Below are 19,077 nucleotides of genomic sequence, written 5' to 3' on the forward strand. Positions count from 1 at the left end.
CGTAGCAACAAGTTTTCCAGGATAAGTTTTTCATTACAGCAGAAGTGCTTTCTACAATAGCTGATTACTTCCTAATTTGCTTCCAAGAAAGTTTTAATATTGACTTCTAGGATCAACAAGACAATATTTTGATATCCACAAGTCTAATGTGTTTCAAAAAGCATATTTTAAACAAATAGTTAAATCATATTTTCAGTATAAGACACTGGATAAAATACAAACTTCCTATGTTTTTACATGGGCAAATTTCTTTATATCTTTTGATACAATAAATACAATGATTTATCTAAAATAAACCTTACTTTTCCAATTCTTCAGGGTCAAATTTCCACCAAGTATCTGGCTCACGGAACTCCACTCTGTATCCCTTTTCTAGAGCCTGTAGCAAGCAAAGAAAAACGTTTCGTATGAGTAGCGTTATTATATAAAATATGAACAGTAATAACTATAACAAGAAGTTCATGGGCCACTACAATAAACAAATGTAATTAACTATACATTGTAGCACGCTGAATTTTACTTGCCCCAAACCTGTCTTTCAGTCCAGGCTCAGCAGATTAGATCACATCTGTCCTAAAACCGTTCTGGACTATCGCCATACCATTTCCTCACTGCATCAACAAGCAGTCTCTCTTCAGAAACCAAAGAAAGGAAGATGTTTCTGCACATAGCAGACCAGCTCATTGCATACGAAGGTAAATTCACAGAGTTGTAACAGATGGTATAATTTCAGAATAAAACCTACCACTTCCACATATGGCTTCATCTCCCAGGCTTGAGTATTAGTGTTGTCTATTATAACTGGAGATTTTCCCTGCTCCATCGCCTGTTTGGCTGCAACAAAAGAAACTACATGTAAATAAGCAATTTTATATAATTCAAATACACACGCAAGAAAGTTTTTGCATTAATCTGGTCTGATTGAAACACACAGTTCTATGAAAAGTAGAGATGGAAATGTAAAGTAACATGAGCAAATAGGTAAGAGAAATGAAGCAAGGAACATAGAACCAAGGCAGTGGTGAATTGATACAAAGGGTTAAATGGGAATTGTTGAAACAATACGACAGAGCTGCTCCAAGTATGTGCCCTGTTGAGTGTTAAAGAGACTCCTGGCATGAAACCATATTCAGGTTCCAACTTCACCAGCAGCACATGATGCATTCATAACTGGGACCTATGGCTAGGTAGTGCACTTACTCAACAAAACGTCATGAAATATGTAATATTTATACAAAGACATCCAAAATATTAGTGAGATCCATTAAAAAACCTGTAGAGGTTTAACTTGGCAAACAGCTAAACACTGCATAGCCTTTCACTCACTCTCCCCAGTCCCAGTGGGACAGAGGAGAGAAATAAAAAAAAAACAAAAAACAACAGAACTCATAGGTTGAGATGAAAACCGTTTACTAAAACAAAGAGAGAAATAATAGTAATGATAATGATACATACATGCATATATTTACAAAACAAATGATGTGCAACACAGTAGCTCACTACCCACAACCAGTGTCAATGCCTCAGCAGCGCCTGCCTCCCCAGCCAGCTCCCATGGGTGTTACGGTTTCCTCACCCGGTGCCATACGGTGTGGAAGATCCCTTTAGCTGGTTTAGGTCAGCTGTTCTGGCTCTCCCCCCTCCCAGCTCCTTCTACCCCTCAGCCCCCTCACTGGCAGGACAGTATGAGAAGCTGAAAAGCAGAAACACTCCTGGCTCAGTGCAGCATTGCTCAGCAATAACTTGAACATCAGTGTGTAGCCAGCAGTTTTTCTCCTGAAGCCAAAACACAGCACCGTACCACTATGAGGACACCGTACCACTCCTCCACCATTCCACTATGAGGAAAATCAACTCTGTTCTAGTTGCAACCAAGGCAAAAGCTAACTCTGATCTTGAGATCAGGCACTCATTCCTCTAAATCCCTCATCCCCCACAGTCAGTCCAGAAAGCATTTTGTGAGGATTCCTAACTCTCTTACCAGGATTTGTCTCTGGAGGACAAAAAGATATGCTTAAGAAAGGGGTTGTACAACATATCTAAAAAGCATGATTATGTCAACCAGCTTCTGCATAATGGTATACAGGAGACTTACCCAAACAACTGAAAAACACAAGTACTACAATCATATCAGCTTGACATCTACACCTACTTCAGAGAAACTAGGATAGCAATTAAGCTGTTCTCATCAGAAGTGCAGAAAGAACTCCTACAAAAGAGTACCTAGAGAGGGTACTGAAGTACCTCGCTTTTGAGACAAATGTTCTACCTTAATTTTCATTGTTTTAATTTCCTTCACCTAGTGATTTGAAAAGAAGGTCTCCAATCCCTTTTGTAGAAAGGGACACTACATTTACATCTTTAGAAAAGGACTACTTTGTGAATTAGGTTCTTTCTGCAGCCTGAAACTAAGCCAGAGGGAGAAGCAGATCTCTAACGTGTGACAGTACATCAGATTCATGCATTAGATTCCTCAGTGCCTCTAACAATAACTCTAAAGCATCTCACAATTAAAGTAAGACCTCTGTCAAACCATAAACCATAAGAATAATTATTTTGCTGTTTAAAGAAATCTCACAAAGATGAATTCCATTAAAAAAAAAAAATAATAATCAACTGCTCTGGTACTACAGATTTAAAAAAAAAAAAGATCAGTTTAAGATAAACTTTTATTTAGTTCTAAGCAGCATTAATGATCTGAGTTACAAACATGTCAAGAATTTCACATTTCAAAGACCTTGCAAGAAAAAGAGAAGAGTTTAGTCTGCCTTTCAAAACACATTAAAAGGGCACAAGAGATAAAAAACGCACCATGGCTGCAAAGCAAAACCCTGTACCTTTGGAAATGCATGATCCAAGGCTAGCTGCATAGCAATTACTGGACACATGTGTTACCATACTGAACTTCACATACGTGCTTGTGCACCACTTCCTCTCACAGTCTCCTACCTCTTTCAGCACACAGACTTGTTCTGGGATTGAGTTAGGGGTATGTACCACACCATCAGCATGACTCCAGCATTCCTCTTTTTTGAGATAATTGTAAGATAAATAATGGGTAAGCCAGGATGACTGCCAGTGAAGAAGAATCATCTGGTGAATGTTCCTGAACGTTCCAAATAGCCACTACTTTCCCTGATCTTCATTTTCTAGCTGTCAGTTTTGAAAGTCACATATATCATTTACAGAAGTGATATGAACTCATATGAAGACAGTGAAAATTTCAGTACGTGAAGTTCTATTACTACTACACTTCCCAAAGAATGCTCAAATTGCAAATCCAAGATAGCAAGTTATTTTAACAACTGTGCCTTAGGTTGCCAGTAAAAAAAGTTCATAATGTAATACCACCAGTGCTGACATGGAACTTAAGATGATGAACTAGATGACAGAACTGAAATAACTGAAACTCAAAATAAGAATAGTGTTGTAAAAGTTTCCAAGAGAATTAATAACGTCTTGCTAAACTGAGTCAGAAACAGTATATATCAAATGAAAAGAGAGATCCACAGTGAGTACTGAGGATTATTCAGTGTGTATATATATGTACACACACACACACACACACACACACATCTGTTGTATATGTACTCATTCAACAAACACTGCTCAATCTGTACATTGAATGAAGCAAGTATCCAAAGGAAGAAAAAAAACAACTAAGTTATTGTTGAAAACTAGGGATTTATCCTGATGAAATCAATCCATAAAACAGGAAACTAAAGGAAAAGAGGCTGGGAAGTAACCACATAGATGGAAGGCAGAAAAAAAAGATAAAGTATGTTCTATCAGAGCATTAAGAATCAGTGGAGAAAGCCATGAAAACTGAACAATATTTTGTTCTGGCTTCATTAACCTTGCACAAGTGACAGACTGATGTGATTCAGGCTTCAGGATTTTTCCCTGAAAGATGGCATTCAGGAAAGATTAATAAAGAATACAAAGATTAATAGAGCGAATAACCAATTTGCCAACGAAGGGCCAAAATTTACAAAAGCTTGTGAAGAAAGACTGTATTGAAGTCACAATGGCAAATTAATTCCAGCATTTGCTGTATTTGTGCACTTGATCCCCCAACCTACAAATTAAATGTGAATGTGCTTTGTTATCAAGGATATGTAATTCACTGTCTTGTAAACATTCAAGAGTTTTAAATCCTGTTCACCTAAATCCCTCACACAGTCACTCAATCTGATCAGCTTTTCTGCTCCCCAGCCAACTCGTAACTTCCTTTGAAATACTGATAATGCTGCAATGCAATGTCAAAAGGGCTTCTTACAAGTTTTACAATTCCAATAACTGCTCAAAAAAAATTCTTCGCTGTTCACTTGTAACTTTTCCCCAGTGCATCGTAAAATTTTTATTAGGGTGAGAATGGAAGAAAAAGGGGAAAATATTTGCACTGTCCTGCAGACATCTTTTTCCTTGGGTTCTCCATAACTTTTGATGCAAAGAAGGATTCATTCCTCTTGCAGGAAGCTTCTGTTTAATCTCACTCTGCAACGTCTTAATCTGCATGCAAAGGTTTGTCCTATCCATGGAGTGAATCAAACATGTACAGAGATTCTTACAAAACTACTACAGAAAGGGCGAGAATCAGCCTGTTTCCCATCCTCCTTGGATGTACCTTGGGTACCTACTTCTCTACCAGTTAAACTCAGTCCTTAACTGCTAGGTGTAATTTGCTTTATGAAAGTGTTAACCCACAAAAGAAAACTGAAGTTTTCCTCAGAAAAACTCTTCCACAAATCTTGGACAAACCTCAGATCAGGCAAGACTCTGGAAAAAACAGGACACTGCTGATGCCAGCAAAAGATGTTCAATTCAGACACAAGGATATTAGTCTCAGATGTAACAAATCAGTAGATCAGAGCATACAGAAGAGATTTTGCCCTTAGAATTTACACTTCTGCAATTTCAAAATCCAATACAAGTTTAAATACTGATTAAAATATAACATTAAGATACAAATATTATACTCTGACAGTTTTATTTATATACACACACTCCTACACTTCCACACACACATACATGCCCCATCTCATATATAGTATTAGCACACACGTTAGGCTTTACTTCTGTTTTCTAAATAGAAGAGTGATTTAATAGAATTTCATTTCATTCAAACCTCTCTTCTGGTTCCAGTCATGGGCATCCCCCAGCTGAGCAGCATTATATGTATATCCATCTTGTTGACGAAAGTAATCATCGGTGCTGAGTGCAACGCCATCACGGCTGTGATCGAGCAGAAAACTATGGAGAAAAGGGAAATGCAAAATATTACAGGATTTATTTTTCATATTAAACCCCCCCAAAAAACAATAAAGCTAAAATAAATCAGTGCCCTACTTCTGAGATTCTTGCAAAGTCTGAAATATTTTGTATTGGAAAAACGTAAGTATACTATTAATTTCAATTCAGATTAAAGCAGTGTTTTTACCCCCTCTCTACTTCTATATTTGTTGTTTCTCCAACTTAGAAGTTTGTAGCCACCTACTTCATGGCTCTGCCACAATAGGTTCTGAGCACCTACTGGTCATTTATCATATTTGTTAACATTTGCCATGTCAGTTCTTATCTGTAATTATCTCTAGGAACCGATCTGATCACAGGACCTGGATAAACTGAGAAATGAACTGGATGCTTAAATAGTTCTTCCTCTAAACAAGCATTCTTCTGCCCACTGTGCATGTTTCTTGCACATACAATATGCACTGAATAGGAACAGCAAAAGAAAACTTCTAATGTTTTCAGCGATTTCCATACTTTCAGGGAAAAATAGAGCATCACAATAAAATTTCAGGATTGTGCTACTAACACAAGTCAGGATTACAGAAGAGTATGCATCCTATATTGGAGGAATAGGAATTTCTATGTTTATTCCTCCAATATAGGATGCATACTCTTCTGTAATTCCATTTCTATGGAATTTCTGTCTTCTGCCCCAATCTGAGCCACACAATCTCACTCACACCCACCTTCTCTTCAGCAATGGCACTCCCTGCATCTACAAGTTACCCTGAAAAAAAGTGACCCTTATTTCTTTTTTTTTTTTTTTTTTTTCCTGTGCCAAATTTTGGAAACTTTAGCATTTGTACTTACTCAAGTGAAGGCCCAAAAAGATGACACAAGGAAAGTGATGAAAGAAGATCAATACAGACCTCCTCTAGTAGCAGCAGTGAGCTGCTACAGGGGTAACCCCATCCTTCACAACTGCAGTTTCAGTCAAACAGGTGACAAGAAATTTAAGATGGTTTTTAATTGCCGTCATTCACACTTCAGGGTTAACAAGGCGATGGAAAAGCACGCGTTTTATTATCCCTGCATGTATTAAACTTCAAATCAGGAGAAAAACAATCGCTTCTTGAACCACGTAAATCACTTGATTAAAGTGGGTTAGCCTGGCTTCCTGAGGAAATGCCATTTTATGGTGACTTGCAACAGGGCATGAGTTTGATGGGTGAAATGAAAGGGGAAGAAATGCTTGGATACATCAAAACAGTTAGTAAATGAATAAAATGCAGAGATCCAAATTAGAATCCTAAAAAATTAGAAACTAAAACGGATTGCAGTGTGAATTTTACATTTACCCAGTCTTTCAGGCCTGCCATTTTTAAGCAGCACAGATATCTTACTAGAAGTTTATTTCATCTGTGGGTCAGAATAACCTAACGCTAAAAATTACAGCAGGAAGCCAGATGAAAACAGCTTCAACATAAAGAACAAAAGGCACTGGGGGAATTCAACTCAGGCAAAAAGGAAATCTCGGAAGTGGTTGTAAAGTATATTGTTAACAAGTTTTTTATCCGTTTTATAATATTTCACAATATTGGTAATGTTTCTGATTATTATATTAGTTACTGCAATGACTTAGATTAGTTATTGCAATGAGTGATGAAAGAATATTGCACAAATCCATTAAACTTCTCCAGAATTCTCTATTTGCATTAGCATGAAATGCAACAGTTAAACCACTGAGAGGCATAACTGAGCTAGTTTTTGGAGTTAACTAAAATTCATGCTCAGTATTGCCCAAGAAATACCTGTGAATCAGAGAAACCAACGAGTGAAGTTGCAGGTGGGGTTAGCCTCCTCCCCCCCCGCTTGATCAGCAACATCAGAACTTCATACACGTGATCAAACCTACATTAATCCAACCCAGTGAGTAATCTCTATTCTGTCAAACATAAACCCTACTTTCAGGAAATCCTTGGAAATTGGTGCTTAAAGGAAAATCCTGTGAAATGGAGATAACTCTCTTTTCACTCAGATCTACTAGTCTGATCCCATGACTGTTCTTGCTTTCTATAGTATATTCCAATTTATAAAAACAGCCAGTCATTGCCACAGAGCATCTATATCCCACTGAGACTCCAGGATTCCACTGCCCAATGGAAACTGCAGCAACTACTCAGACACAAAAATAGTCACTGTACCCAAAGGCTACAAGAAGAAAACTGCCCCAGCAGCATGCATGATACACTGTTGCTGAGGTGCCAGGAACAGAGGAGAGCTGGCCAAATCCCAAACAACCCAAGGCAAGAAATGCATGTTAGCTCTAAATAGCTGCAGGGAGAGCTACTTAAGTTTAATTGCCACACAAGGAAGGTGCTGTGAATTGCTATGTCATCAACAATACACCTTGCAGAGCTCATAGTTAAAGACTGTGAACGGCCCAATTTCACATCGGTTACAGATAGATTTGCATTAAAAACTCAGCTGGAAGAAAAATAAATCCAATTTTACATAACAACAATTTAAAACATTAAAAACACTGTAGTATGTTATTTATATTCCTATATGTTTACTGTCCTACAATTAAGTTGTTGGTTATTCTCACCTTTAAAGCATGGAGATTTCTAACAACAAAAACAAAATTAATGGGGAACAGAAGGAACTACAAATAATTCATCTGTGAAGTAAATGGCCAAAGATGCCTCCGATCCATTTTTCCCTGTTTGTTCTTTCTCCCTATTCCAGGGTACAAGGTTACCTCAAAATAAAGACCAGTGCTCTTTCAGAAAGCAGAGTATGATACAACAAAATTACAGCCACTTTGCTGGACATCAATCAGTATTTTTGTTTGAGTCTTCACCTTTTGTTAGGATGTGTATTTTACTGGTAGGAGAGCACAAATAAACAAAATGGCACCAGTAAGTCATACAGCATAAAAACCAGCATTCTCTTCTAATACCAATTCCTGTTTCACATAAAACACTTAACAGGAACGCACATTTCCTAAGTTATCTTGCCAGGATTTCACACACGGCCCAATTTTCTTATTTTCAGTATTCTAATTTGCCAGCTAATAGTGTTCCAAACAACTGGATCCAGCTTCTGCACTCACTTCTTGTGTGCCGAATGCATGTGCATGTGTAACAGAGAATAAGAACCGCCCTCCTTAACAAAGGAGATAAGAACTAATAGCTGGGACCTGATTCTTCGACTGATGAACGAACACACAGCAATCAATGGGGCACTCATGCATACTATGATTTCCAGAAACTGTTCAGAGTTCTGTAAAGTAATTCATTTACTCAAATTCCTCTGTATTTTCCAAACCACAACAGTCCTAGCAATAAGGAAACACTACAAGGGGTTAGGAATCTTGCAAACCCATAAACACAATTTATTCTTGAAATACTTTATTACTATTTCTCAATGCTCACAATGTACCACAGTTTATGAACCTATATAACCAGCTAGCAGATTTAATACAGTGAACTGTACAAGAATGAAACTGAAACTACGTAACTGCAGAGGCAGACTGACTCCCAAAGATAACAGGGCAACAGAATCCTTACCCCAAATACAACACACACACACCATCTCCAAGTAATGAGCTAATGAACTAGAGCTTCAAATATGATGCCAATGTTCAGAGCCTGTTTCATAACTTTGGCATGAAGTCATAAAACAACACTTTCAAAGTCTAACAATCATCTCTTTTAGAAGCTGTGCTATTTCAACTTGTAAAATCTCAGAACATCAACTTCACATGGAATAATTTACGCACTTCCAAGATGTATTTGGAAATAAAATTTATCCTAGGCTCATAAAACAATAAAGCTCACCTATGCAAAGAATGAATCTAACCTCACAAAGAGGTGATTCCACTGCTGTGAGGTGGGAAAGGAAAAACAATGAAGACAACTCTCTAACAGGAAAGTCAAACTGCAGATCAGTAGCATTGGTATGTGCACGTGTGACACAAGTTGCAGTAATAACCAACCACTGCAAACCAGCTCCTCTTCATCCAATTACAGGACATTCTCTGCAATAGAACATTCGCCTCCAAGTCTAACAGCACAGTGACACTGAAGCAGATAGAAAAATCACAGCAGCTCACTTAGGTTTTCTTTTAGATAATCTAGTTGATCTAATACAAGTTATCATTTCTACACACAAAACTCATCTGGAAGTTCAAGTGCTCGTATTAACTAGACAGCAAACTAATACATGTTTATTCCAGCATGGACATACCCACATGCACCCATGCACCAGCTTTAAATCCAGTTCTTCAAAACAGTTCCATGCTCTGCACTCCAGTCAGCCTACCTTGATAAACTTAACTTTACAGTTAAGATATCTTAGAATCAAATTATTTAAAATATCTAATTCATCATACAAACAAAGAAAAAACAGACTGTAACTAAACAGTTTTTAAAAATCTATAGTACTACTAAGCTATTTAAATAGTACTTGTAAATGATTCAATAATCAATGTAAATGATTTGAATAGACAAGGCAGAATGGCTTTAAATTGAGACAGGGGAGGTTTAGGTTAGATATTAGGAGGAAGTTTTTCCATCCAGAAGGTGGTGACACACTGGAACAGGTTGCCCAAGGAGGCTGTGGATGCCCCATCCCTGCAGGCATTCAAGGCCAGGCTGGATGTGGCTCTGGGCAGCCTGGTCTGCTGGTTGGTGACCCTGCACATAGCAGGGGGTTGAAACTAGATGATGTTTGAGGTCCTTTTCATCCCAGGCCATTCTATGATTCTGTGATGTTGTTACCACTATTACAGGCAGCATTTTTAAAGAAACACAGAGTTAGAAACAATAGCACAAAAATATTTCTACACCCAGCTGTAAATACTTATTTAACCCATCCACAGCTGTAAATACTTACTTAACCCATCCACTCACAAGATCCAGAAGCTCTTCACTCCAGCAGCAGTATTCTCTTTCTGGAATACTCTCTTATATTGCCTAACAACAGATTTAATTTCAAACGTACATTGTCAATGATGCCAATATTTGTTTTTTCAACCCCATTAAGCTAATTTTACACAAATTCACGTTGATCTATTTATAGAGGAATGGAAAATTGGAATTGCTGCCAAGTTGATTTGCAAAATATCCTAAAAAATCAAAGTCTTCTTTTAAATCTTTTTCCCATAGCATTTACATTCTTAAGATCACATTACCAACTACTTAAAATTACAGCACATTTTTGCTACTTGGACTAAAGATACCATCACTATGTACCCACCTGGGCAAATGGTATAGAACATTTCTAACTAAACTGTAAAATCACTTCCAAAGCAAAGGAAACAAAGCATTTTCCAAGCTTTTCTCTGAAGTGCTTTGGATTCAGAGAGCATTATCTGGCAAAGTACGTTCACCTGCTTTTCTTCTACCTATTTTTTTTCCTCCCGAATTCGTCTAAGTTGCAGGACTTTAAGACATCAAATGCACAGAAAACAGAAGTAAAAAGCACTTGGGTTTGTACAAAGCAGAGCAGGAAAAGCAAAGATTCCCACTGCAATAACTCTATTCCTTCTGCAGGAATAGAGCATTTCTGCAGTTGAAGCAATCTGGATTAGCACCAACCAATGCAGTGCATTATGAGAATGCACTTTTCCCAGCACAACATTAAGAACAGCAAGAGAAGGAAGAAAACTGGCCTAAAATGGGAAGGACTTAGGAAGCATAACGGTACAAATTGCAATAAGCAACTCACAGCTGTCAACAGAAGAAACAGGGGCAAGCAAAAGAGTGAAGCACAACAAAGAAATCAGTACAATTAACCTGGGAATGAGACCACATCAGCAGCTGACACAGGGACAAGGTAATCCTAAGAGGAAAAGAGAGAAAGACTGAACCAAGAAATCCACTTAGAATTTTAGGGCAGAAGCAGAGATATTATACTGCAACTGCCTACACATGTAATAATGCACGTAATAAATCAGTGAGATCACGAGAGGTCTCCAGTGACCAGGAACAGGTTAATGCTATGCACATATTTGAGGTTAGGAAAGACAAGGGAACTGGGCTGCTCAACCTCACCTAACATCAGCTTCCAGAGAAATCACAGTGCTCTCTGTTGGAATCTACTTCCAAACATGTGAAGGAAATTAAGGTAGTTACAAAAAGTCAAGGTAGATTTACAACAGACAAATCACACTTCAGTGGCCAGACCAGACTGTACTATGTGATGAAACTACTGGCTTTGTGGATGAGGCCAAGCAATGAATGCAATATCCTTTGAATGTTTTAAGGCTTCTGACATTTCCAGTCAGTACCTGCGGAGTAGCAGGACAGACAGTGAAATCAAGTCTTTGGGCATCTTCACCATTAACCTGGATCATGAGGCAGAACTTAAAGCTGACACCACACTGGTAGCAAAGACAGACGTATCTAACATTAGGGCTCAGTGTCCTGGAGGATACAGAGAAATCTGAGCACTGGGCTAAGTGAAGTTCAACATGGAAAAGTGCCGAGCTCTCCATCTGGTGCAAAAAGAACCTATGCATTAGTACAGAATGGAAAGTAACTGGTTGAGCAGCCCAACTGAAAACATGTAAAAATGTAGCAAATATCAAACTGAAGCTGGAATCAGTGGTGCAATCTCATTAAAAGAAGAACAAACGCTATTTTTTATTAGGAAAAAGTGGTCAATGGAGAAAAAACAGTGGATCGATTGAAGATCCCGCCTCTGCCTCTTGCTTATCAGTTCTAAAACACTGTGTTCAGTTCGGGGCTTCCTAGTTCAAAAGGCACTTGGAAAAACATGAAAGAGCTGAGCAGATGGCATATAACCTACAGGCACCAGAGAAGCTTTGAGTACACTAATGGAAGTTCTCAAGACAAAAGTATGACTGATCCGTTCCAATGATGGTGACAGTCACCTCCAAGCAGAAGGATGGACTAGGTGACCTCCAGAAGACCCTTCCAAGAAACATGCCTTTGATGTCAAGCACGTGGGATGACAAAGTCAAAACAAAACACAGACTTCATTATAAGAGTAAGAACAGATGTGTCAAGTTGGGGAGCAGGAGGAAACGTGTCTGTATTTACAAATCCACAGTTTGCACAAAAATGCAGACTGGAATTCAAGATTCCTGAGTCTCACTACTGCTTTGCTGTCATTATAGACTTGGGAAACTTGCTTGCAAGATGCAATTAATTCCTGCCATTCCTGATCCATAAAGATATGTCAGCTTCATCTATACAGTGATTTTGCTAGCACAAGCAGCAGAAGTTTGAAGTTCCTAAAGATGCCCAACTACCAAGATACCATGGGTACTAATGACACCACAAGGCTATGGTGTCATTTGTTGTCCTAGTCTGCACTGCAGATGCAATGTAATTCTGGTTTTTAGTTTCTTCCCCCAGCACATCCCACCCCTTAGGTATATGAGACCCTGGAATACGATTTTTCAGCAATTAACAATTAAAACCAAGCTCTGAACATACAAAATTGCATACAGCAATTACAATACAATGACAAACAAGTCCCACACAGTTCAAATTCTGCATCCAAATTCAGTGCCTATGATTGACCTTGATCTTACAGCACCCACTTCCCCATCTGTTAAATGCAATCAGTAATTCATCTGACAAGGAGATGAAAAAGCATCAATACAGATTCATAAAAAACTTACAATATTTAGGATTTTTCAGCTAACGTGACTGTCATACTTGGAGAAAGACTGAAAGGCCATTCATCATGCAAAGTATGGAAAAGATAATGTTAAATAGTCTCATATTTAAAACTACCCAGTTTCTGCACCGAATAAAGCAATATTTTTCCACTTCAATTATTTTCTATGTTACTTTCATATACTACAGAAACTATTGTAATAATACTCACATATTAACACTCAGCTTCAAAAATATAGGTTTGCAGAACAGAACAATCAGTAACTAGAAAATGTGAGTTAAAATTATACAAATATGTTAGAAGTTTCTAGTAGATATTCGTCTATGATACAGCCCCCTACATACTTGGGAATAAAAAAAATCAAAACCCACAGACAGTAAGTTTGCTCCTTTGTACAAAAACAAACAACAAGGAAGAATATAATCACAGTATCTATTTAATAGTCTGCTAACACACAAGGGAATATAACCACAAACGATGTCCTGTTTGTCACATGCAGTTTCTGGATGAAGCTCAATCACTAAATACTAACAAAGTAACTTCTTCTGTGTGCAAAAGAAATGTGTTTTCATTTACTACAGACAGTGGTTTTGCTCTTTATCGACCTATGCACTTTCTACAGTAGGCAAAAAAAAGGTGAAAATCCAAGCTAGAGTTTGTGCTTGGCTTTAACTCTGTTGGAAACTTCAACAAGCACATTTCTAAGGGAAAATGACATTTTTCTTGTGTGTTCACAAATTAAAAAAACAGACATTAATATGAAAAACACAAATGAGATTACGCTGTTTCACCAGTACACTGAAAAGGATTACACTTCCAGAGAAGCAAAATTCTTCTAATGGTCTTTGAAGATTTTTGCACAGCCATAAAAAGCTACTACTCCTGCTGGATTATACCAAAGACTTCTTTTTAAATGAAGAAATTTGATAATAAAAGGGGCAGACCATCACATACTAGTGCATATGAGAACTTCAGAATAAAAGTCACAGAACATTTCAAAATTAACATAAAACAGCTTCTGTTCATCAAAATTCATACTAATGTAAACAAAAACCAAACCGTGTGATTCTAATATGGCTGCACTTTAATAGCCTAATTTACAAATATCAAATTTTGCCAAGTGCTTGCTGATAAGCTTTTCAAAAATCCTTTTTTTTTTTTTTAATCTGAGTAAGCTTCCCAACTTTTAAGCCTTCACTTAGAATCATAGAATGGGTTGAAAAGGACCTCAAAGACCATTGAGTTTCAACCCCCTGCTGTGTGCAGGGTCACCAACCAGCAGACCAGGCTGCCCAGAGCCACATCCAGCCTGGCCCTGAATGCCTGCAGGGATGGGGCATCCACAGCCTCCTTGGGCAACCTGTTCCAGTGCGTCACCACCCTCTGAGTGAAAAACTTCCTCTAATATCTAACTTGAACCTCCTCTCTCAGTTTAAAACCATTCCCCCTAATAATAAGGAAGTAACAAAGGTGCAATGAGGCATCAATGGTGCAGTGAGAGTGGTCAGGCACTGGAATGGCTGCCCAGGGAGGTGGTGGAGTCGCAGTCCCTGGCAGTGTTCAAGAGGTGTCTGGCTAATATCCAACTAATATCCAACCTAAACATCCCCTGTCTCAGTGCAAAACCATTCCCCCCTGTCCTGTCACTTACCGAGACAGAGTTGATTTCCCCGACCCAGGTAGGCCTCGTAAGATAAGGAGCACTTTCCGTGAACAATCAAACCTCTCCTCAGGTAGGAAAGAAAATCTATGCATTCCTTCTGCACTGTAAGTTTTTGGTTCCTCCCAATACTCTTTGCTGGTTTCACAGAAACCATTACTTTGGAGTCCACTCTGGTGATTGCCATTGCCAAAGACCTGAGTATTTTGGAAATCAGGATGACCAACACTGTAGCTACTCTGATCGTGCACTGCACCATGACAGTTGATATCCCGATCTTCATGGTAACCATAGTAATTTTCATAAGAAAGTTCATCATTCTGAGAAGGAAAAGCATCTGTTTTTTGCTGTGTGGAATTAAATATCTGAAAATGTGCCTGATGGGTCAGTCTAGGAGGAGGAGGCCCCTGAGGTACTATGAAAGACTCTCTTGATTGCCAGGCAGGTCTGAATTCAGGCACTGAATAATTAGACTCTATTTGTCCATTAAAGGCATTTTCAGTTTTCCAGCCACTTGTTTCCATGACAAACTGTTGCTCACTGCTTATTTTCTGACTTTCCTGTTCCCCAAAGAAATATTGTCCATTCTTGTAAAATGATTGTGGGCTGTCCAACAATACATGTTGATAATCCTCTTGTGATGTTTGACTGCAATTATACACAGAATATTGTTCCTGAGAAGTTTCAGTTTCTTTTTCCTGAAGCAGATTTAAATTTTCACTTTCCAGCTGGTGAATTTCTTTGTAGAACTGGTCCAGTTCATCATCCATTCCTGATACAGCAGAAGAAATGGCTGGCACCTTCTCTGTCTCAGTTCCTTCAGTTCTGTTTTCATGTGTGCCATCTCCCACACTGCTTTGATACTCATCACAGCTCCCAGACTGGTCCTGTGTATTACACTCAGCAGGCCTGTAAATCGGTCCAATAAATTCTTTGCTTGTAATAAACTCTTCATCTGACTCATTTCTATTTATTGAGAATGCTATGCAACTATTTTTAGTATTATCTTTATTGACATCATTCGCAGTAAGAGGATCTTCCTTTCCTTCATCCTCAGTGTCATTTATTGATACAAATGGAGGATTTATGTTCTGCACAATCACAGAATCAACTGTTTGATGAAACTCTAGATTACCTTCTGGAAGCACTTCATTCGCTTCTCCCAAGACATTCATAGGTATTTTCTCTTGCTTCTGCACTTCATTATCCCCTTCATTATCTGAAACACACACTGGTATCAAATCATTGGAGGTTCTGTCAGGGTCCCCTTCTTGAGTGCCTTGGTTGCCACAGTCAGAGAGGTTCTCAAAAGCCCCTTCCGTTGACTTCATCTTTTTAGAACACGGCTCAGTTGTGATTTCATCCTGACACTCCAACAGCCTTACTCTACTTTCAGCATGAAGCATCTTTGGAAAAAAAGACCAATACATGATCAACACAAACAATTTTAAAGCAAAGTAAAAAAAAAAAAAAAAAAAAAAAAAAAAGTCAAGTTACTGAGGCCTATGATGTGCTTCCTTGGAATCTCCACTATCACAACTGAACGTGAAACAAGCACTGAGAAGAAGAAAAGCAGGCAATACCTACTGGAAGTCTTGTTTAGTAGCATGGCAATTTTGTTTAAACATCTCTATATATGAGAAACACATTAGTGTTGAACCAGTCTTGCAGTCATGTTTTGTATCTTAATTTACAAATCAGCCTTTCTTCATATGAATTTTATATTTGAAAAATAAGTTAAATCAACAACTTCTGTTCTCCACTGACCTTTGTTAATCTGCCAAACATTACAGATCTCTATAATAGGATTAACATGTGCCAAATTTCAAAGCACAAACTAATGCCTAACATCACTACTAAGACGACCGACAAAAATGCAAATACTTCAGACACTGGGATTATTTTCTGCGACAGGAACTCAGCTAATTCATTTTACACCAATAAAACAGATATCGGATGGCATCTCTAACTTGGCACTGGTTAAATAAGGCTTAAAGTTAAGTTTACAATCTGACATTATGTTTCTGGTTATGGAACAACTAAAGACCTTCATTAGGTATCAAAACCACACAGCTGCATACTTTCAAAGTAAACTGAAAAGCTAATCTGAGCACTAAATGAACTACAATCTAAGAATGAGGCAGTAAGTTCCAGAATGACAGACAGCTAGAGCAGTTAAAAACACAAAGTCATATAGTTCTGATCAGTGTGACATGCAGTCATGCCATTGCCCCATCCATTATCCACAGTTTGATTTTCCTTAGCACTCTAGAAGTCTGTACGTAACGCAGTGAAAAGCAAGTCATCACAAATTAAGTGCCAAGTATTTAGCAAGCCCTCCAGAATACCAAACACAGTATTAAATGAGAAAGTATTTATCCTACCAGAGGATTTATTCTCCTACTCTGTCAACTGTGGAATATTTCATCCTTCTAAGAGTTAATATTGATCAAATGTTACATGCTCATCATCTCCAACAAAAACCAACTTTTTCCTTCCTTCGCTCTGTCTGAAAAGGATCTGTAGATAACATCAAAGGAAGATTCGTAAGTAATATTCTTCATTTCAACTTTATGTGTAAAACTTGACAGGTGTTTATCAGGACACTTTCTCACCTACTGTAAAAAGTGAAAAAGAGAGTCAGAAAATGCTTAAGCCAAGGAGATTTTACTGTTTCCATTTCATTTTGATAACTGGAAGATAGCACTACTGCCATATGGTGGAAAAACATAGCCACGCTTGATATTATTCCTTGGTATTACTGGGATGCTGCTCTGGATACCACTCTCTCCATCTCTCAAGACTCGCACACTGCTTCTCACACATCTCCTGCTTCTCAGTTCCCCTTTTTTGCAAATTGAAAAGCAAGCATAATATATGCCTATATCCCCCAACTACTCAAAAATGTTACTTTATCTCTACTCAGAAACACTGCAACCTGCTCTAGAGGACCTGCTTTAGTGCGGGCATTGGACTCAATGATCTCCAGAGGTTCCTTCCAATCCCTACAATTCTGTGATACAGTGAAAAGCTGCTTTACTCTCATTTCTATTCTCATCTCACTTGTGGAATGGGGCTTAAGCAAGGCATGCACATATTCTTATGTGAAATGAAAGTAAAGGACCATGTGAGCTACCCGCTGCATGAGAATTTCTCTCATGATGGAGACTGCAGTGTGACTGTCCCACACAAGAAATACTCCTTTCTAATCTTCAGCAGGCGTGCTCAGATAACATTAGGGAAAGATAAACTGCACGTAAAAACATTTCCACCTGCACAGTCAGAGCATGTACATACTGAGAAAGCTCAATCTACCTTACAGTCTTGCCTTTCGAAGGAGACAAAACAGAACCACAGAATATCCTGAGTCGGAAGGGCCCCACAAGGACCGCTGAGTCCAACTCCCGGCTCCACACAGGAACACCCCAAAACCAGGCCATATATCCGAGAGCACCGTCCAAACACTGCCTGAACTCCAGCAGTGATCTCTGCCCTGGGAAGCCTGATAGCTCCGTGGCACTGAAGATACGGTTGGAAGCACCGAACCCGAGCTGCACACACGATCCACTTGGCAGTGCTTACAACGCCATGTCACCACTTCGACCTGCCAAACGCCTCCAGCAAGTAACCGACGGCCTTAAGCTCCACGTCTACAATAAATTCACTAACGCAAAAAAAGAGGACGCATGTGGCAGAGGCTGAAGATCAGGCGAAGGCCCGGATCTGCCCGTTCGGGCACGGAGGAGGCAGCGCTCCGAGCCCTTCTCGCTCACGGACGCACCGCACGAGCAGCAGCGCTCGGGAGGCGTGGGGTACCGCCCGCCAGCCGCCCCCTTCTCCCATCCCCAGCCGGCCTCCTGGCACCCGCGCCCACCTCCCCCCACTGACCCCTCGCTCCCCCTCACCCGCATACAGATGAGGAAACCAACCTCAAGACACGAGCGCCCGCCAGCCCGTCTTCCGCCGTCCCGGCGAGCGACGCACCCCCGGCCGGCGGTGGGGGCTGGGAACGGAGGGCAATCCCTCACTCTCAAAATGGCGCCGACTCCGCCTCCCCTGCTCTCCTCACCGCGGCTCGCTCTGGGACTCGTAGTTGCGCCCTTAGGGCGCAGGACTACATCTCACAGAATGCCCTCGGTGGTGGGCCGTCGCTCAGCGGGCAGTGAGCGGGCAGTTAGTGTTGTGGGCGGGATTCGGGCCGCTCTCGGTGAAAGGCGGCTCTTGGCCGAGGTGCGCCCGGAGTCCCGGCGTGAGGGCAGGGGCGGTGCTCCGGGTCGGTTGGTGTGTGCTGGTGGAGTGTCGTGGGGTTGTCTGTGTGCACCCCGTTCCTTCCCCCTGGGGGAGAATTCTCAAAGCCAGCCCGGGTCAGTGGATTTTAGGTATTCTCAGCCTTGGCTGCACTGCCCAAAAATGGGCAAGTTCGTATTGATATCGAAACGTTTGGTGTTTATTTCTAGAAAAAGAAAAAAAGAAAACAAAAAAATCAGCTGCTGTAAGCATAGAACAAAACTCCTGAATGCTAAAATCAT

General features: G+C 39.6%; 1 protein-coding gene across 9 annotated transcripts in view; it reads right to left on the reverse strand.

Annotated features, from left to right (window-relative positions):
- Nucleotides 1–18,625, reverse strand: part of N4BP2L2 (NEDD4 binding protein 2 like 2) — a 44,220-nt gene extending 25,595 nt beyond the window's left edge. For 8 of the 9 annotated variants that reach the window (XR_008203479.1, XR_008203480.1, XM_052671126.1 and 5 more), the window contains exons 1-5: nt 18,478–18,617; nt 14,540–15,954; nt 5,129–5,253; nt 746–834; nt 303–379 (exon numbers count right to left, since the gene is read on the reverse strand). Coding sequence is in view for 7 of the 9 variants with exons in the window: in XM_052671126.1 (XP_052527086.1) it covers nt 303–379; nt 746–834; nt 5,129–5,253; nt 14,540–15,954 (1,706 nt within the window). In the remaining 2 variants the exon portion in view is untranslated. Of the gene's footprint in view, nt 1–302; nt 380–745; nt 835–5,128; nt 5,254–14,539; nt 15,955–18,477 lie in introns of all 9 variants that reach the window. The other variant, XM_052671129.1, reaches the window with a different exon arrangement.
- Between the last annotated feature and the right edge of the window lie 452 nt (nt 18,626–19,077).

This window comes from Tympanuchus pallidicinctus, unplaced genomic scaffold (genome assembly GCF_026119805.1).
Source record: "Tympanuchus pallidicinctus isolate F22 unplaced genomic scaffold, pur_lepc_1.0 scaffold11, whole genome shotgun sequence".
Classification (NCBI taxonomy): domain Eukaryota; kingdom Metazoa; phylum Chordata; class Aves; order Galliformes; family Phasianidae; genus Tympanuchus; species Tympanuchus pallidicinctus.